Source organism: Scyliorhinus canicula, chromosome 14, assembly GCF_902713615.1.
Source record: "Scyliorhinus canicula chromosome 14, sScyCan1.1, whole genome shotgun sequence".
In the NCBI taxonomy this organism is placed as follows: Eukaryota; Metazoa; Chordata; class Chondrichthyes; order Carcharhiniformes; family Scyliorhinidae; genus Scyliorhinus; species Scyliorhinus canicula.
The window spans coordinates 160,697,848-160,719,072 of NC_052159.1; the positions used below are offsets into that span (position 1 = coordinate 160,697,848).

The 21,225-nt window shown below is 47.4% G+C and overlaps 1 protein-coding gene across 11 annotated transcripts in view; it reads left to right on the forward strand.

The window, feature by feature from the left end:
* The window catches only part of atp11a (ATPase phospholipid transporting 11A), a 242,039-nt gene that overhangs the window by 124,181 nt on the left and 96,633 nt on the right, over positions 1 to 21,225 (forward strand). For all 11 annotated transcript variants that reach the window (XR_005463256.1, XM_038818831.1, XM_038818829.1 and 8 more), the window contains 3 exons: positions 10,483 to 10,734; positions 18,861 to 19,038; positions 19,580 to 19,682. Coding sequence is in view for 10 of the 11 variants with exons in the window: in XM_038818831.1 (XP_038674759.1) it covers positions 10,483 to 10,734; positions 18,861 to 19,038; positions 19,580 to 19,682 (533 nt within the window). In the remaining variant the exon portion in view is untranslated. The remainder of the gene's footprint in view (positions 1 to 10,482; positions 10,735 to 18,860; positions 19,039 to 19,579; positions 19,683 to 21,225) is intronic.

Genomic DNA, 21,225 nt, shown 5'->3' on the forward strand with positions numbered 1-21,225 from the left:
AACCCTAACATTGATCTCTCAGGGTGAACCTAATTTTCTCAAGCCTGAGAATCCCGGCCATGTCGCTAACCCATACCCCTGATTTTGGGGCTTCGAGTCCCTCCACGCTACCAAGGAGGCAAAGGCCAAAATTTCAGCCTCTCTCACCCCCTGGACTCCCGGGTCTTCCGACACACCACAAATCGCCACCTCTCGACACGGCGACACCCTTGTTTTTAGTACAGTAGACATGACATCCGCAAATCCCTGCCAGAATCCCCTGAGTTTCGGACGCGCCCAAAACATGTGGCCATGATTTGGTGCCCTCCTGAACACCTCACTTACCTGTCCTCCACCCCAAATAACCTGCTCATCCAGGCCACCATCATGTGTGCCCAGTGAACCACCTTGAATTGTATCAGGCTGACCCTGGCACATGATGAGGACGAGTTGCCTCTGCTCAAGAGCATCCTCCCACAGACCCACCTCGAACTCCTTACCCAACTCTTCTTCCCATTTACGCTTTAGCTCACCTATCTGGGTTTCTTCCCACTCCATGAGTTCTTGAAAGATTTCCGATACTTTCCCCTCCCCCACTCCAGTTCTTGAAACTACCTTGTCCTGTATCCAGCGGAAAGGTCGAAACCTGCCTTCGCACAAAATCCCTCACCTGCAGATATCAAAACCCATTCCCTCCCGGCAATTCAAACTCCTCCCAAATCTTCCAAACCAGGAAAGCTCCCAACAATGAACAGATCCCCCAGCCTCTCAATACCTGCTCTCTACCACCTCTTAAACCCCCCCATCCATCATCCCCGGCACAAACCGGTGATTACCACAAATATAAGCCCACACCGACACTCCCTCCATTCTCATATGCTTCCGCCACTGCCCCCAGACTCTCAGGGCTGCCTCTACCACCAGGCTTGTGGAGTACCGGGGTGGCGAGAACAGCAGAGCAGCTGTTACCAATGCCCCCAAATGTGTGCCGTTATATGAGGCCGCCTCTACTCGCTCCCACACCAACCCCTCCCCCACCTCCCACTTCGTAGTAGTTCCTAAAGTTTTGTGAAGCCCCCCACCCCCCCTCGGCTCAGCTCCAACAGCACCTTCCTTACTCGCGGGGTTTTACCCGGCCACACAAACCCAGAGATCACCGCATTCGCCCGCTTAAAAAAGGCCTTTGGTATAAAAATAGGGAGGCACTGGAAAACAAACAAAAATCTCGGGAGAACCATCATTTTTACAGTCTGTCCCCTCCACGCCAGTGACAACGGGAGCATGTCCCATCTCCGTAAGTACTTCATTTGTTCAACTATCCGGGTCAGATTTAATTTATGTAGCTGCTCCCATCCCCGTGCCACCTGAATACCCAGGTAACGAAAACTCCCTCCCATCACTGCAAACAGCAGCTCCCCCAGCCTCCTCTCCTGCCCCCTCGCCTGAATCACAAAAACCTCGCTCTTACCCATATTCAATTTGTACCCCGAGAACTGGCCAAATTCCCCTAAAATCTGCATAATCTCCCCCATTCCCCCTAACGGGTCAGAAATATACAGGCGTAAGTCGTTTGCATGTAACAAGACCCTGTAACCCCCCCCCACACCCCCCCCAGGTTCGTCTGCACACTTGCCACCGGTGCCTGGTACAGCAACTAAACCCAGTCAATGAAGCCCTACCCAAACCATCCCAGGACCTCCCACAGATAATTCCATTCCACCCGGTCAAAGGCCTTCTCCGCGTCCATAGCGACCACCACCTCCACCTCCCTCCCCTTGGAGGGCATCATGATCACATTCAGGAGCCTCTAACATTGGCCGTTGGCTGCCTGCCTTTGACAAACCCCGTCTGGTCTTCCCCTATCACCCCCGGGACACAATCCTTTATCCTCGAGGCCAGCATTTTGGCTAGCAAAGTGGCATCGACATTCAGTAGGGAGATTGGTCTGTGTGACCCACATTGCTCTGGGTCCTTCTCCTGTTTCAGGATCAGGATCAATGAGATTGAAGTCTCTGACATTGTTGGGAGACGAACACCTCGCTCCCGTGCCTCATTAAATATCTTCACCAGCAGCGGGCCCAACATCCCAGAAAACGTCTTGTAAAAGACCAGTGGGTAGCTGTCCGGTACCGGGGCTTTACCGGACTGCATTGCCTCCAATCCCTCTACTACTTCTACAATCCTGATCGGGGCTCCCAACCCCTCTACCAACCTTTCCTCCACCTTCGAAGACTTCAACCCTTCCAAAAACTGCCACCCCAGCTGGGGGCTCCGACTCATACAGCCGACTGTAAAACTCCTTGAACATCCCGTTCACCCCCGCTGGGTCCAAGATCGTGTTTCCCCCCTCTGTCCATCACCCTTCCTATCTCCATGGCCGCCTCCCTTTTCCTGAGCTGGTGTGCTAGCATCCTACTGGCCTTCTCACCATACTCATATACCACCTCCCTCGCCTTCCTCAACTGCCCCATCGCCTTCCCTGTGGATATCAGACCAAAATCCATCTGCAGCTTCTGCCGTTCCTTCAACAACCCCGCCTCCGGGGCTTTAGAATACCTTCTATCCACCTGGAGTATTTCCCTCACTAGCCTATCCATCTCTGCCCGCTCCACATTCTCCCTATGAGCCTGTATCAAAATTTGCTCCCCCCTAACCACTGCCTTCAGCGCTTCCCACACCGTTGCTGCCGAACCCTCTCCCGTGTCATTTATCTCCAAATAATTCTGGATGGGCGCCCGCACACCCCCTCATCCACCAACAGTCCTACATTCAATCTCCATTGCGCTCGCTAACCCCCTCCTTGCTCATCCGTAGATTCACCAAGTGTGGGGCATGGTCCGACCACAACAATCGGCGAATACACGGAATCCGCCAGCAAAGCCCTGTTCAAAATGAAAAAAATCAAACCAGGAGTACACTTTGTGAACATGGGAGAAAAAAGAAAACTCCTTCGCTCTTGGCCGTCCAAACCTCCACGGATCTACCCCTTCCATCTGCTCTATAAACCCTTTTAGTTCCTTCGCCGCAGCTGGCACCCTCCTTAAACCTTGAACTTGACCGATCCAACCTCGGATCAATGACCGTATTAAAGTCCCCCCCGCCCCCCCATGATAAACCTATTTGAGTCCAGGTCCGGAATCTTCCCCAGGACCCGCCTCATAAGCTCCAGTTTGGTACGTAAATATTAAATACCACCGGCATCCCCTCCAGCTTCCCACTCACCATAACATTGCCCCTGAGTCTGCCACTATATTCCCTACCTCAAATGACACCTGCTTATTGATCAAGATCGCTACCTCCCTAGTTTTGGAGTCTAGCCCCGAATTAAATACCTGTCCCACCCTAACCCACCCCTTCCTCAGCCTAGTCTGACCCACTACCCTCAGGTGTGTCACCTGTAGCATTGCCACGTCCGCCTTCAAACTCTTCAAATGCGCGAATACATGAGCCCTCTTGACCGGCCAATTCAGCCCTGTCACGTTCCATATGATCAGCCTGGTCGGGGAGTGCCTTCTTCACTTCTGCCTGTGGTGAGATGTAGACCACTTGATGCTGGAAGAAGTGAAAACCTGTGGAAGGTAGTACGGGTGGCACTTCACGCTCAGGTATTCCAAATCCGGGGAGCAGTAGTTCGCCATATCTGAGCACCAACAGGAGTTGATGAGGAGGCAAACCCCTCAACCCTTTGCCTTGCCCGAGGACACCGTGCTGTCCACCTGGTGAATTGAGAAGCCCTCTGGTCATATGGCCCAGTCTGGTAAGGCAGGATAGAGAAATACAGCACAGAATAGGCCCTTCGGCCCACGATGTTGCGCCGAACTTTTGTCCTAGGTTAATCATAGAATTTTGGACAATGTTTCATGGCCAATCCACCCAACCTGCACATCTTTGGACTGTGGGAGGAAACCGGAGTACCCGGAGGAAACCCACGCAGTCACGTGGAGGATGTGCAGACTCCGCACAGACAGTGACCCAAGTCGAAATCGAACTTGGGACCCTGGAGCTGTGAAGCAATTGTGCTATCCACAATGCTACCGTGCTGCCCTTAAGAAGTTAACCTACACTCCATTATTCTACCGTAATCCATGTACCTATCCAATAGCCGCTTGAAGGTCCCTAACGTTTCCGACTCAACTACTTCCACAGGCAGTGCATTCCATGCCCCCACTACTCTCTGGGTAAAGAACCTACCTCTGACATCCCCTCTATATCTTCCACCATTTATCTTAAATTTATGTCCCCTTGTAATGGTGTGTTCCACCCGGGGAAAAAGTCTCTGACTGTCTACTCTATCTATTCCCCTGATCACCTTATAAACCTCTATCAAGTCGCCCCTCATCCTTCTCCGTTCTAATGAGAAAAGGCCTAGGACCCTCAACCTTTCCTCGTGTGACCTACTCTCCATTCCAGGCAACATCCTGGTAAATCTCCTTTGCACCTTTTCCAAAGCTACCACATCCTTCCTAAAATGAGGCGACCAGAACTGCACACAGTACTCCAAATGTGGCCTGACCAAGGTTTTGTACAGCTGCATCATCACCTCACGGCTCTTAAATTCAATCCCTCTGCTAACGAACGCTTGCACACCATAGGCCTTCTTCACAGCTCTATCCACTTGAGTGGCAACTTTCAAAGATCTATGAACATAGACCCCAAGATCTCTCTGCTCCTCCACATTGCCAAGAACCCTACCGTTAACCCTGTATTCCGCATTTATATTTGTCCTTCCAAGATGGACAACCTCACACTTGTCAGGGTTAAACTCCATCTGCCACTTCTCAGCCCAGCTCTGCATTCTATCCATGTCTCTTTGAAGCCGACAACAGCCCTCCTCACTATCCACAACTCCACCAATCTTCGTATCATCTGCAAATTTACTGACCCACCCTTCAACTCCCTCATCCAAGTCGTTAATGAAAATCACAAACAGCAGAGGACCCAGAACTGATCCCTGCGGTACGCCACTGATAACTGGGCTCCAGGCTGAATATTTGCCATCCACCATCACTCTCGGTCTTCTATCGGTTAGCCAGTTTGTTATCCAACTGGCCAAATTTCCCACTATCCCATGCCTCCTTACTTTCTGCACAAGCCTACAATGGGGAACCTTATCAAATGCCTTACTAAAATCCATGTACACTACATCTACTGCTTTACCTTCATCCACATGCTTGGTCACCTCCTCAAAGAAGTCAATAAAACTTGTAAGGCAAGACCTACCCCTCACAAATCCGTGCTGACTATCCCTAATCAAGCAGTGCCTTTCCAGATGCTCAGAAATCCTATCCCTCAGTACCCTTTCCATTACTTTGCCTACCACCGAAGTAAGACTAACTGGCCTGTAATTCCCAGGGTTATCCCTATTCCTTTTTTTGAACAGGGGCACGACATTCGCCACTCTCCAATCCTCTGGTACCACCCCTGTTGACAGCGAGGACGAAAAGATCATTGCCAACGGCTCTGCAATTTCATTTCTTGCTTCCCATAGAATCCTTAGATGTATCCCGTCAGGCCCGGGGGACTTGTCTATCCTCAAGCTTTTCAAAACGCGCAACACATCTTCCTTCCTGACAAGTATCTCCTCTTTGTAAATACTGAAGAAAAATACTTGTTCAAGACCTCTCCTATCTCTTCAGACTCAATACACAATCTCCCGCTACTGTCCTTGATCGGACCTACCCTCGCTCTAGTCATTCTCATATTTCTCACATATGTGTAAAAGGCCTTGGGGTTTTCCTGGATCCTACCTGCCAAAGATTTTTCATGCCCTCTCTTAGCTCTCCTAATCCCTTTCTTCAGTTCCCTCCTGGCTATCTTGTATCCCTCCAGCGCCCTGTCTGAACCTTGTTTCTTCAGCCTTACATAAGTCTCCTTCTTCCTCTTAACAAGACATTCAACCTCTCTTGTCAACCATGGTTCCCTCACTCGACCATCTCTTCCCTGCCTGACAGGGACATACATATCAAAGACACGCAGTCCCTGTTCCTTGAACAAGTTCCACATTTCACTTGTGTCCTTCCCTGACAGCCTATGTTCCCAACTTATGCACTTCAATTCTTGTCTGACAGCATTGTATTTACCCTTCCCCCAATTATAAACCTTGCCCTGTTGCACGCACCTATCCCTCTCCATAACTAAAGTGAAAGTCACAGAATTGTGGTCACTACCTCCAAATGCTCCCCCACTAACAAATCTATCACCTGCCCTGGTTCATTACCAAGTACGAAATCCAATATGGCCTCCCCTCTGGTCGGACAATCTACATACTGTGTTAGAAAAGCTTCCTGGACACACTGCACAAACACCACCCCATCCAAACTATTTGATCTAAAGAGTTTCCACTCAATGTTTGGGAAGTTGAAGTCACCCATGACTACTACCCTGTGATTTCTGCACCTTTCCAAAATCTGTTTCCCAATCTGTTCCTCCACATCTCTGCTGCTATTGGGGGGCCTATAGAAAACTCCCAATAAAGTGACTGCTCCTTTCCTATTTCTGACTTCAACCCATATTGCCTCAGTAGGCAGATCCCCCTCGAACTGCCTTTCTGCAGCTGTTATACTATTTCTTATTAACAATGCCACCCCCCCACCTCTTTTACCATCCTCCCTAATCTTGTTGAAACATCTATAACCAGGGACCTCCAACAACCATTTCTGCCCCTCTTCTATCCAAGTTTCCATGATGGCCACCACATCGTAGTCCCAAGTACCGATCCATGCCTTAAGTTCACCCACCTTATTCCTGATGCTTCTTGCATTAAAGTATACACACTTCAACCCATCTCCTTGCCTGCAAGTACTCTCCTTTGTCAGTGTTACCTTCCCCACTGCATCACTACGTGCTTTGGCGTCCTGACTATCGGCTTCCTTAGTTGCTGGACTACAGATCCGGTTCCCATTCCCCTGCCAAATTAGTTTAAACCCTCCCGAAGAGTACTAGAAAACCTCCCCCCCAGGATACTGGTGCCCCTCTGGTTCAGATGCAACCCGTCCTGCTTGTACAGGTCCCACCTTCCCCAGAATGCGCTCCAATTATCCAAATACCTGAAGCCCTCCCTCCTACACCATTCCTGCAGCACGTGTTCAACTGCACTCTCTCCCTATTCCTAGCCTCGCTATCACGTGGCACCGGCAACAAACCAGAGATGACAACTCTGTCTGTCCTGGCCTTTAACTTCCAGCCTAACTCCCTAAACTTGTTTATTACCTCCACACTCTTTTTCCTACCTACGTCGTTGGTACCAATGTGCACCACGACTTCTGACTGCTCACCCTCCTCCTTCAGGATCCTGAAGACACGATCCGAGACATCCCTGGCCCTGGCACCCGGGAGGCAACATACCTTTCGGGAGTCTCACTCGCGACCACAGAATCTCCTATCTATTCCCCTAACCATTGAATCTCCTACTACTCTTGCTTTTCTATTCTCCCCCCTTCCCTTCTGAGCCCCAGAGCCAGACTCAGTGCCAGAGACGTGGCCGCTAGGGCCTTCCCCCGGTAGGTCATCCCCCCCAACAGCATCCAAAACGGTATACTTGTTTTGAAGGGGAACGGCCACGAGGGATCCCTGCACTGTCTGCCTGTTAGTTTTCTTTCCCCTGACTGTAACCCAGCTACTCTTGCCCAGTACCTTTGGTGTGGCTACCTCCCTGTAACTCTTCTCGATAACCCCCTCTGCCTCCCGGATGATCCGAAGTTCATCCAGCTCCAGTTCCTTAACACGGTCTCTGAGGAGCTGGAGTTGGGTGCACTTCCCGCAGGTATAGTCAGCGGGGACACCAGTGGTTTCCCTCACCACCCACATCCTACAGGAGGAGCATGCAACTGCCCTAGCCTCCATCCTCTCTTACTTTACAGAATTAGCTGCCCCGTGGACCAACTGGACCTCCGCCCTCCGACTCTGCTTCCAGTCAGCTGTACTCTAAACTCCTGGCTCCCTTCACGCTCTTTGATAAATATAGGAAATGAAATGTAAGGAGCACCTTACTCCCTCCTCACCAAACTCTCACTGTAGCACTCAAATGCAACCAGTTCAGCAATCCAGTGCAAACCACAGGAGTGAGTCATGTCAACGTGCAACAGGTGATTAAGAAGGCAAATGGAATTTTGTCCTTCATTGCTAGAGGGATGGAGTTTAAGACTAGGGAGGTTATGTTGCAATTGTATAAGGTGTTAGTGCGGCCACACCTGGAGTATTGTGTTCAGTTTTGGTCTCCTTACTTGAGAAAGGACGTACTGGCGCTGGAGGGTGTGCAGAGGAGATTCACTAGGTTAATCCCAGAGCTGAAGGGGTTGGTGGATTATGAGGAGAGGTTGAGTAGACTGGGACTGTACTCGTTGGAATTTAGAAGGATGAGGGGGGATCTTATAGAAACATTTAAAATTATGAAGGGAATAGATAGGATAGATGCGGGCAGGTTGTTTCCACTGGCGGGTGACAGCAGAACTAGGGGGCATAGCCTCAAAATAAGGGGAAGTAGATTTAGGACTGAGTTTAGGAGGAACTTCTTCACCCAAAGGGTTGTGAATCTATGGAATTCCTTGCCTAGTGAAGCAGTTGAGGCTCCTTCATTACATGTTTTTAAGGTAAAGATAGATAGTTTTTTGAAGAATAAAGGGATTAAGGGTTATGGTGTTCGGGCCGGAAAGTGGAGCTGAGTCCACAAAAGATCAGCCATGATCTAATTGAATGGCGGAGCAGGCTCGAGGGGCCAGATGGCCTACTCCTGCTCCTAGTTCTTATGTTCTTATGTCCCTAAAAACAGAGCACACAGCAGTCTCTCCCTTCTCTCTGAGAGGTGAGTATAGGGTTAAGCATGGAGGTTTAATTACCCGAGGGAGAAGGAATTCTCCTTCTCCCACATGCATAACTTCTTCATAGTAGCGAAAACGGTGCTTCCAGGTGTAGTGGGAGCAGATTACGCAGCGATAATGATCTCCGACCACACTCCACATGACATGGATGTCAGATTGGAGACTGGCCGGGCCCTGCGCCTCCCATAGAGGCTGGTTGTGGCCCTCCTCTATGGCAAGGAATTTTGTAAAAGGATATCACAAGCCATCGATGATTGTGCAACCTGCAACCAGAATGGGAGGTCTCACTCTCCGAATTCAGCGAGACACTGAAGGTGGTTATCAGGGAGGAAATAATAGCCTATAGGGTGCTTAAGGATGGGAAGAGGAGGGTGACGAGGCAGTAGCTAATCGACTCCATATTTGGAGATGGATCGGTGGTATTCCACGGCCCTGATCATGGAATTACTGGCAGAGATGAAAAGAACTACAAATGGAGTTTGATCTGCTCTCCATTGGGAAAGCAGTCTACCAGCTCCGCCAATCACAGGGGGCCTTTTATGAGCATGGAGACCAGGTCAACCGCCTGCTGGCTCATCAACTAAGGTAACAGGCTGCCTAAAGGGAAATAGCACACCTAAAAGAAGTGTACGGAAAGATGGTCATGGCCCCCAAACGAGATCAATGGAGTCTTTGCAAACTGGTTGAATATTGGTTACTGCTGTCGCTGGATAGATTTCAACTGTTGCTGGGCATCCTATTATGTCTTGTTACATTTGTGTAACTGCTGGTTATCCATGACACACGCTGCAGACATTTACTACAGATATGGTTATCCACAATCGCAGTGCATTCCACACATTTCCACATGCTTCAGTCATGGCACTACCATCCTTGCCATGTGTCTAACCTTGTTTATTTAGTAGTGTGGTAAATCATTGTAGTGTATAATATGTGTATTGTGGTAAATGGCCACTGTATTATATGTAATGTGGTAAACCACTGCCCGATGGCTCCGCCTCCCCTCGGGCCCGGTAGAAATGTGGCTGGTCTCTGCCTCTGATCCAGTTCGGGATCAGAGGCCAGGAGGCTTTCAGTTTAGTTTATTAAAGTTTATTATACGTTCACCACTCGTCGTGTTTTCATTGATAGCATATCAGTTAGTCAATTAGTTATTAATTTTCATAGCTAAAGAAATAGAAAGTAACCTTTTCCTAACTTGGAGACGAACGAGAAAGATTCACCAGCAACTGAAGGCTGAAAATAGGCTGACAAAGAAGCACCTGTTTTCCCTCTTTTGTACCAAATTTCCACGTGAACCAAATTCCCGAATTCACACTGGGTTTACACTGCACTCGGGCATTGTCTTCTCTCTGTCTGTCCTCTTACTCCTTTTGTTCCTGCTAACCCTGACACCACCCCCGCAACCATGTAAATTCCTGCCAAAGTAAAAAATGTCCAGAGACACTGACAGAAAAACATGCTCTGTAAAATTCCCCTTCCACTCCCTCAGGCAACCCAAACCAGTTCGAGAGATTACATGGACCAAGTATAATCTATAAAAACACATGTTCTGTAAGACGGGGCATGTTTTAATTTTTGGTTACTATTTCCTTCAGTTGCAACAGATGGAGCTTTAACCTGATCCTGAGACTATACATTCGACTTTTCAACTAGTAAGGTATTGTTCAATGTGATTATTCTTCAGATTGCAACACAAAGCTGCTGAGACGGTGGAAGCTTTGCAAAACGCTGGTATGAAGATCTGGGTTCTGACAGGAGACAAGATGGAAACAGCTGCAGCCACATGCTATGCATGCAAGCTTTTCAGAAGAAATACACAGATATTCGAGTTGACGACCAAACGATTAGAAGAGCAGAGTTTACATGATGTGCTTTTCGATTTGAACAGAGTAATTCTCAGACACAGTGATAGTTTGCCGAGAGACAGTTATTCAGGGTAGGCATCTTAATTAATCTATTGGTTCTTTGCTATTGAGACAAAGTATTAAGGCTGCTATTTTCCTGGCCCGTTTGCCATGTGCGCAAGTCCCGTAATGGTTGGCCACTCTCGTGGGAGGGCCATAACAGGATTTGCAACGAGGAGATCCCCGAATGAGATCATCCCCATCGTTCACTGGCAACGTAATCAGGTTCAATCCCAGGGAGGAGTAAGCCTAATTACCATGGATTCAAATATTCAAAATTGGCTTACTGCCAAATCCTTCAGGAAAGTCATGGGTGGGATTCTCCGTCCCGACAGACCCGTTTTCTGGTGCGGTGCGACCCGCCAGCAGCAGGATTCTCCGTCCCAGTAGTCGGCCAATGGGGTTTCCCATTTTGGCCACCCCCACGCCATCAGAAATCCACAGGCATGAGTGGGCTGCCAGCGAAGCGAAGGATCCCACCGACGGAGAATCCTGCCCAACATGCTCCCACCTGCTGGCGACACCAGCCGCAATCGTTACTGCTCTCCAAAAATGGAGATCAGATATGGGTGACCCCGCCGAGGTCTCGGAGGTCATTGTAGCTCCGGGTGGTCAGGGACCTGGTGGCACAGTCAGGTTGGCACTGCCAAGGGGCAAGGTCTAAAGTGGGTGAGGCCTGAGGGAGTGACCCAGGGGCGGGGCCAGTGTCCATTGTGGGGGTTCTTTAAATTCAATTTGAGGTCAATCTCTGTGGAGCCAGGCTTGCCGGCACCTTTATGCCTCGCTTCTCACAATAACGGTGTTACAGGGCGACACGGTGACGCAGTAGTTAGCACTGCTGCCTCATGACGCCGAGGTCCCAGGTTCGATCCCAGCCCTGGGTCACAGTCCGTATGGAGTTTGCACATTCTCCCCGTTTGCGTGTGTCTGACCCCACAACCCAAAGATGTGCAGTGTAGGTGAATTAGCCAAGCTAAATTGCTCCTTAATTGGAAAAAATGAATTTGGTACTCTAAATTTACTTTAAAAAAAGACTGCTACAAAAATTCACGCTTATGGTTCAAGAGGGAAATCACTAACCTATTTTCCAATGATTCCCCAGCCAGAAGAAAGATTCTTACCCAGTTCACTTCATCAACACTTCATCATATTAAAATGCTCTTAAATCTTCTCTTGCCTTCTGTGCTCCAGTGGAAATATATAGAACATAGAACATTACAGCGCAGTACACTCCCTTCGGCCCTCGATGTTGCGCCGACCTGTGAAACCACTCTAAAGCCCATCTACACTATTCCCTTATCATCCATATGTTTATCCAATGACCATTTAAATGCTCTTAATGTTGGCGAGTCCACTACTGTTGCAGGCAGGGCATTCCACACCCTTACTACTCTCTGAGTAAAGAACCTACCTCTGACATCTGTCCTATATCTATCTCCCCTCAATTTAAAGCTATGTCCCCCTTTAATTGCTAGCCATCACCATCCGAGGAAAAAGGCTCTCACTGTCCAGAGGATTATCCTCTGATCATTTGTATGCCTCAATTAAGTCACCTCTTAACCTTCTTCTCTCTAATGAAAACAGCCTTAAGTCCCTCAACCTTTCCTCATAAGATCTTCCCTCCATACCAGGCAACATCCTGGTAAATCTCCTCTGCACTCTTTACAATGCTTCCACATCCTTCCTATAATGCGGTGACCAGAACTGCACGCAGTATTCCAAATGCGGCCGCACCAGAGTTTTGTACAACTGCAACATGACCTCATGGCTCCGAAACTCAATCCCTCTACCAATAAAAGCTAACACACCGTACGCCTTCTTAACAACCCTATCAACCTGGGTGGCAACTTTCGGGGATCTATGTGCATAGACACCGAGATCTCCCTGCTCATCCACACGACCAAGAACCTTACCATTAGCCCAGTACTCTGTCTTCCTGTTATTCCTTCCAAAATGAATCACCTCACACTTTTCTGCATTAAACTCTATTTGCCACCTCTCAGCCCAACTCTGCAGCTTATTTATGTCCCTCTGTAACTTGTAACAGTTACAGACTGTCCACAACTCCACCGACTTCAGTGTCATCTGCAGATTTACTCACCCATCCTTCTACGCCCTCCTCCAGGTCATTTATAAAACAGCAGTGGCCCCAAAACAGATCCTTGTGGTACACCACTAGTAACTGAACTCCAGGCTGAACATTTCCCACCAACCACTACCCTTTGTCTTCTTCCATCTAGCCAATTTCTGATCCAAACTGCTAAATCACCCTGAATCCCATGCCTCCGTATTTTCTGCAATAGCCTATCGTGGGGAATCTTATCAAACGCTTTACTGAAATCCATATACACCACATCAACTGCTTTACCCTCGTCCACCTGTTTGGTCACCTTCTCAAAGAACTCAATAAGGTTGTGAGGCACGACCTACCCTTCACAAAACGGTGTTGACTGTCCCTAATCAAATTATTCCTTTCGAGATGATTATAAATTCTATCTCTTATAAACCTTTCCAAGACTTTGCCCACAACAGAAGTAAGGCTCACTGGTCTATAGTTACCGGCATTATCTCTACTCCCCTTCTTGAACAAGGGGACAACATTTGCTATCCTCCAGTCTTCTGGCACTATTCCTGTAGACAGTGATGGCAAAAAGATCAAAGCCAAAGGCTCAGCAATCTCCTCCCTAGCTTCCCAGAGAATCCTAGGATAAATCCCATCCGGCCCAGGGGACTTATCTATTTTCACACTTTCCAGAATCGCTAACACCTCCTCCTTATGAACCTCAAGCCCTTCTAATCTAGTAGCTTGTATCTCGGTATTCTCCTCGACAACATTGTCTTTTTCCTGTGTGAATACTGACGTAAAATATTCATTTAGCTCCTCTCCTATCTCCTCGGACTCCATGCACAACTTCCCACTACTGTCCTTGACTGGCCCTACTCTAACCCTAGTCATTCTTTTATTACTGACGTACCTATAGAAAGCTTTAGAGTTATCCTTGATCCTACCTGCTAAAGACTTCTCATGTCCCCTCCTGGCTCTTCTTAGCTCTCTCTTTAGGTCTTAGGTCCTTCCTAGCTAACTTGTAACTCTCGAGCGCCCTAACTGAACCTTCACGTCTCATCTTTACATAAGCCTCCTTCTTCCTCTTGACAAGTGATTCAACTACTTTAGTAAATCACGGTTACCTCGCTCGACCACTTCCTCCCTGCCTGACAGATACATACTTATCAAGGGCACGCAGTAGCTGTTCCTTGAACGAGCTCCACATTTCAGTTGTGCCCATCCCCGGCAGTTTCCTTCCCCATCCTATGCATCCTAAGTCTTGCCTCATCGCATCATAATTGCCTTTCCCCCAGCTATAACTCTTGCCCTGCGGTATATACCTATCCCTTTCCATTGCTAAAGTAAACGTAATCGAATTGTGGTCATTATCACCGAAGTGCTCACCTACCTCCAAATCTAACACCTGTCCTGGTTCATTACCCAGTACCAAATCCAATATGGCCTCGCCTCTCGTTGGCCTATCTACATACCGTGTCAGGAAACCCTCCTGCACGCATTGGACAAAAACGGACCCATCTAAAGTACTCGAACTATCGTGTTTCCAGTCAATATTTGCAAAGTTAAAGTCCCCCATAACAACTACTCTGTTACTTTCGCTCCTATCCAGAATCATTTTTGCAATCCTTTCATCGACATCTCTGGAATTTTTCGGAGGCCTATAGAAAACTCCCAACAGGGTGACCTCTCCTTTCCTGTTTCTAACCTTCGCCCATACTACCTCCGTAAACGTGTCCTCATCAAACGTCCTTTCTGCCATCGTAATATTGTCCTTGACTAACAATGCCACCCCTCACCCTCTTTTACCACCTTCCCTGAGCTTACTGAAATATCTAAACCCCGGCACCTGCAACAACCATTCCTGTCCCTTCTCTATCCGTGTCTCCGAAATGGCCACAACATCGAAGTCCCAGGTACCAACCCATGCTGCAAGTTCACCCACCTTATTCCGGATGCTCCTGGCATTTGAGTAGATACACTTTAAACCACCTTCCTGCCTGCCGGTACACTCCTGCAAGTTTGAAACCTTACTCATGACCTCACTACTCTCAACCTCCTGTATACTGGAGCTACAATTCAGGTTCCCAATCCCCTGCTGAATTAGTTTAAACCCTCCCGAAGCTCATTAGCAAATTTTCCCCCCCCCCATGATATTGGTACCCCTGTGGTCCAGGTGTAGGCCATCCCGTTTGTAGAGGCCCCACCTACCCCAGAATGAGCCCCAATTATCCAGGTATCTGAAACCCTCCCTCCTGCACCATCCCTGTAGCCACGTGTTCAACTGCTCTCTCTCCCTATACCTCATCTCGCTAGCACGTGGCATGGGTAACAACCCAGAGATAATAACTCTGTTTGTTCTAGATCTAAGTTTCCACCCTAGCTCCCTGAATTCCTGCCTTACATCCCTACCCCTTTTCCTACCTATGTCGTTGGTGCCTATGTGGACCACGACTTGGGGCTGCTCCCCCTCCCCCTTAAGGATCCCGAAAAAGCGATCCGAGACATCGCGGACCCTGGCACCTGGAAGGCAACACACCAACCGCGAGTCTCTCTCGTTCCCACAGAATCTCCCATCTATCCCCCTAACTATGGAGTCTCCAATGACTAATGCTCTACTCATCTCCCCCCTTCCCTTCTGAGCGAAAGGGCCAGACTCTGTGCCAGAGACCTGTACCCCGCGGCTTACCCCTGGTAAGTCGTCTCCCCCCCCCCCCCCCCCCAGTATCCAACGTGGCATACTTGTTACTAAGGGGAACAACCACAGGGGATCCCTGTACTGACTGCTTCCTCCCAGCCCCTCTCACCGTCACCCATCTATCTTTATTCTTCGGAGTAACTACATCCCTGAAGCTTCTATCTATGACCACCACCTCTGCCTCCCGAATGATCCGAAGTTCATGCAACACCAGCTCCAGTTCCCTAACACGGTTTCTGAGGAGCTGGAGTTGGGTGCACTTCCCACAGGTGAAATCAGCAGGGACACTGACGGTGTCCCTCACCTCAAACATTCTGCAGGAGGAACATTGCACTGCCTTCCCTGCCATCCCCTCTAGATAAAACAAGAAAAAGAAAGGAAGAGCTTACCTGATATTCACTCAACCCCTTAGGTTATTGGAGGTGGAAGGGTGGGGGACACTACAAGTGTAGTGTCTCGGGTTTAGCAACCGCCAAACTTATATACAGGTACTGCACACCTTCCCAGAAATCCCCACGGCCGACTTCCTGCAGCTCTGAAGGTAAGTTTTTAAACAGGTAAACTTACCTTCCCGACAGACCCCTGGCCACTGCTAACCTGCAGTTATCTCAAGTTTCTCCTCATAATAGCAGCTTTCTATCCCCTCATTATACTGGTGAATCTGTACATTCTCAATGGTTTTATTTTTCTTGGCATATATGTGATAAAATGAAGGGGCATCATAAAAAGTTTGCAAATTGTTGTACTCTGAGGCAAAGACTCCACAAGAGGTTAGGCTGACTGGGTACAACTCACTTTATTCCACACTAGTCACTATAATCTCTCCTCTTTCCTCTCCTCTCCTCGCCTTTCCTCTCCTCTCCTCTGCACTCAGGGTCTCCTTCCCTGAACTGCTTCCACGCCCGGGTTTATATTCGGTGGGGAGCTCCTCCAAATAGGATGAAGCTCCGTCCCCCAGTCACCTGAGTAGCTCATACTCTGAGGTGTTGGAGGGGAACCCTTCTCTGAGCTCCTGCTGCTTATGGTGTAACCCTGCACCCTGACCTGGTGTGTTATTCTGTCTTTTTCGGACTTTGAAGCCTATACTGCAGCAAGGATGAATGATGATACGATTGGCTGGATGGAGCCGAAGTTGCTTGCAGGGGAAAAAGAGGAGAGGGTTTGCCTGCTTGCAGTTACCACGCCTGGGTCTTGTACTTGTTACTGGCTGCCTTTCTGCTTACAGGCTGGGAGTGGAGCACGGGGTGGATTTTGGTTGGCCTACTGCCGGGATGAAAGTGGAGGAGAACGGACTCGCTTTTGCAGTTTTGGACTGGATGGTGTCCGGAGACCGGATGCTGGAATTGTGGTAGCAGCAAGGCAGTGGCCCAGTTGACTATGGGTACTGCTTGTACTGATGTCGGTTTTGTTTTATTGTTGGGGGATTGTATGGTTATTCCTGTATTTTTGTACATTTTTGGGGGTGCTAGTGGCTGGGTGCTTGCCAGTTGTGGCCCTCCTGCTTCTGTGCACTGGGGTTGAGGGGTCCCTCCACGTGCTAGTGAGAGGGAGGGGTGTTCTCTCTCTCACCGTGCCTTGCACCGATGTGTCCTTTCCCGGTGGTCTATGTTGCTCGTTTGATGCCTGTCTGTCGATAGTTAATGAGGAAAGCTTATAAGACAATATCAATGGTCAAGTGAATAGAAAAAGTAGCAATGGAATTCAGTGCAGAGAAGTGTGATGCAATGCATTTGGGAAGGGGTTTGCCCGCTAAGGGAAAACTCAAAAATGGTAGGATCCTGAAAAATATAGAGGAGCTGATGGAACTTGGACTGCATGTAATCTGAAAGTACCCGGACAAGCAGATAAAGTGGTTAAGAACGCATACAAGAGGCACAATGTTATAACTATATAATACGGATTAGGCCACAGTTACAAAAATGTGTGCAGGAAGGATGTGGTCATATTAGAGGAAATACAGATTTAAGAGGATATTTTTAGGATTTGAAAATCTGAGCTATGAGGAAACATTGGATAAATTGGGGTTTTTGTCAGAACAGAGACGGTTGAAGGGAGATGTAATTAAGATGCACAAAGTTGAAGTAGCAAAATAAATTGTATAAGAAGAGCTTGTTTTTCTTAGAGGGGGGTCAATGTCTCAGGAGCATGGATTTAAAGTAATTAGAAGGATTGGAGGGGAGTTGAACAGAGAGGTTTTCATTCAGAGGTGGTGAGGTATGGAACACACTGCCTGAAAGGATTATTTAGTCAAAGCTTTATTGCATATAAAAAGCACTTTAATACTTATTTGAAGTGCCTCATATAACCTATAAGGCTGCGGACAAAAAGTTGGATAGGTCTATTTCGACAGGTACAGACATGATGGGTTATACGACTTCCTTTTGTGGAGAATGTGAAACACTGTGAAGGGTTTCAGCATGTTAATCAACTGATGATTAACAAATTAAATTTAGCTCTTTCTGTATCATAACTCAACCTTTAATCAGAATACCATCCAAATGAGGAATTGTCATCATCAAGGCAGTATGTTCTCCCTACGCTGATGTGTCCAAAATAGTCTCACTATTGCTAATTAGGTCTGATCAAACTTTGCACTTCTTGTCTTGTCCACCTTGGGAGTGATTGCCACTCCTTTCTACATCCCCAGAATGGCCACACAGGCCTGCGGAGAAATGTGCAGCTTAGCTGCTCTGGGAGTCCCTTCTTTTGTAGCCACATCCTTTTTTACAGTGAAAACCAGTAAGTTTGAAGGTCTCAGCCACTCTGACAGAAGAGAAGGTAAGTATGTAAGGTGAGTGAATAGGATGGGTTGTTGGTCGGTGGGGGGTGTTGGGGTTGCAGGGGCGCGGTTGGTGGTAAGGGGGGATCAAGTTCTGTGGGGCGATCAATGATTGGGGGAGATGGTCAGGGGTAGGTGGGAGGATAGAGGGTAATGGAGATGTAGGAAGGTAGTTGGGAGTGGAAGGGTGGGTATTAGTCGGGGGTGGGGAGGATGACCAGTAGCCCAGTAACATAATCATTGATTACAGAATCAAGGACCAGAGAGTTCAGATTCAAGGGCATTGACAATCGGAGCAATGGCAACATGAGGAACATCTATTTAATGCAGTGAGTGGTTAGGATTTGGGAGGCACTGCCTGAGTGCATGGCGGGGATAAATTCAGTAATTGGATTCAGTAACAGGGAATTGGATCAAATCTGAAAAGGAACAATTTTCAGAGCTACAGGAAAAGGTGTTGAGTGGCACTGGGGGACTTGCTCTTGCACAGAGTCAACATGAAATTGACGGGTTGAATGAGCACCGCCTGTGCTGTAACCATCTTATGATGCATTCCTCCCATACCAACATTATATATATTTTGAATAATTAAGCCAGGATTGTTGTATTGCTGTTTTAGATTTTCTCAGAATGACTTACATGATTATGGTTTGATCATTGATGGAGCTACACTGTCCCTCATCATGAAACCTGCCGAAAATGGTTCTTCAAGTAATTACAGAGATCTGTTTCTGGAAATATGCCGCAACTGCAGTGGAGTCTTGTGCTGCAGAATGGCACCTTTACAGAAAGCACAGGTTAGCCGTGAATGTTTGTGTTAGTTATATATGTTAAATACTTACTGAATGTTCCTTTGAAAGCAAGATATTAAACCTAGATTTTGCATATATGCTGCATCACCAGTGGTGTTGCTCGCAGTAACTCAGAGATTTATTGGAACAAGGCTGTTCTGTCAAGTAGCATTATTATGACAAAAGCAAAATACTGCGAATGCTGGAAATCTGAAATAAAAACAGAAAGTACTTGAATACTCAGCAGGTCTAGCAGTGTGGCAAAAGGTTACCAACCTGAAATGTTAATTCTGTTTCTCCAGCCACACATGCTGCTAATTTCTGACATTTTCCTTTTAGTATAGCACTGGGACCTGGAGATCAACATGGGTTAGAGAATGGGGTCTGAAGATGGGTGTTGGTTGGAGAATGGAGCATGAATTGAAGAATTTCCAAGTCCCTATCCTGAACATGTTTTAGATTTACTTTGTGATATGCTGGGGTAGATGGATGTTGAAATTGCCTTGAACCTTTAATCCATGTTTGTTCTTTTAACCCTTATTTGCAGATAGTTAAATTGATCAAATCTTCAAAAGAGCATCCCATAACCTTGGCAATTGGTGATGGCGCTAATGATGTCAGTATGATTCTGGAGGCTCATGTTGGAATCGGTAAAATAATCGATTCATTTATGAAACACATTTTTATCTTTATAAATTGTTCTTTATGATTAATGCCTGGTAGGATCTCTGGGTCACAGTTATGGAACCATTTAACTATTTAATTTTTTGGGAGTTTGATCTTAGACAGGCTGAAAGATGTCTCTCATCTGTACTGCTCTAATTTTACATCTCTACATCATTGTTCAATGTAATTCAGAATCTGCTGCATCCATCCAACTTCCAAATACAACTAGAAATTAGGTAGATCAGAAGGGGCACAGTAACAGGAGGAGGCCATCAGTCTCTCAGGTATTTTCTGCATACTCTTATGTATGGTGAAAATCTGAAGCCCCAGAACTGATCCATTGTAACATCCTGACAATCAGAAATGTTCCCATTACTATTAGCTCATGTCTCAAGGTTTCTCCAATTGTGTGTACTTGAATTTTTAATAATGTCTTCTGTGAAATGTCATTGAATATCTTCTGGAATTTCTTATGGACATCATTTACAAACACTCGCACATTTACCATATTATAGACGTCTACAAAAAACTTCAACCAGATTATTCGGACATAATCACAATAATCTTTATTAGTGTCACAAGGAGGCTTATAGTAACAGTGCAATGAAGTTACTGTGAAAAGCCCCTAGTCCCCACATTCCGGCATCTGTTCGTGTACACCGATGGAGAATTCAGAATGTCCAACTCACCTAACAAGCACGTCTGTCGGGACTTGTGGGAGGAAACTGGAGCACCTGGAGGAAACCCACGCAGACACGGGGAGAAAGTGCAGACCCCGCACAGACAGTGAAACAAAGCCAGGAATCGAACCTGTGACCGTGGCGCAGTGAAGCAACAGTGCTAACCACTGTGCTACTGTGCTGTTTGCATGGACTATTCTTCACAAATCTATACTGGCTCTTTGATCAATTCATACATCTTTAAGTATTCAGTCACTTTGGGCTGGATTTTCACTTCAAAGACAGGTAACCCGTGTTGGGAAATTTCCCAACTTGCCAGGCCCACTGAGGCAGAAAGGTCCCCGAGTGCTGTGATCCTCATTCAGGGGGATGAGTATAGGCTGTAGTGGGGCAGACCATTAAAGCATCAGTAACAGAGGCTTCAGACACTTCACAACTCTTAATCTTGGGCAAATAAACATTGAGACATTAACAAAAGAGATCACAGAAAGAACAATTTATTATAGCCATTTAAAGATGTCAATCAACCAAAAAGAAATAAAAAGACGACGTCAACCAAAGTCAACAGTTCTCTCCAATGTAAAAGCAGAACCCCTTGCTGAGAAACTCTTCATGAGCCTCCAGTCTTAGCAAAACATAATGAAGCCATCCAGTTCTACTGAAAAGATCTTGCAGCTGTCCTCATCACGTTTGCTTGGCCGTGAGTAGACATGGAAGGGTGATCAGTTGACATGGAGGCAATGAGGGGCTATAGAGCGTGGGTGGGAGGCATGGATTGGTATAGAGGGGGCATAGATAAAAGCTGTTGAAGTTAACTTTCGAAAAGTTCCTGAATCCAGACTATGGT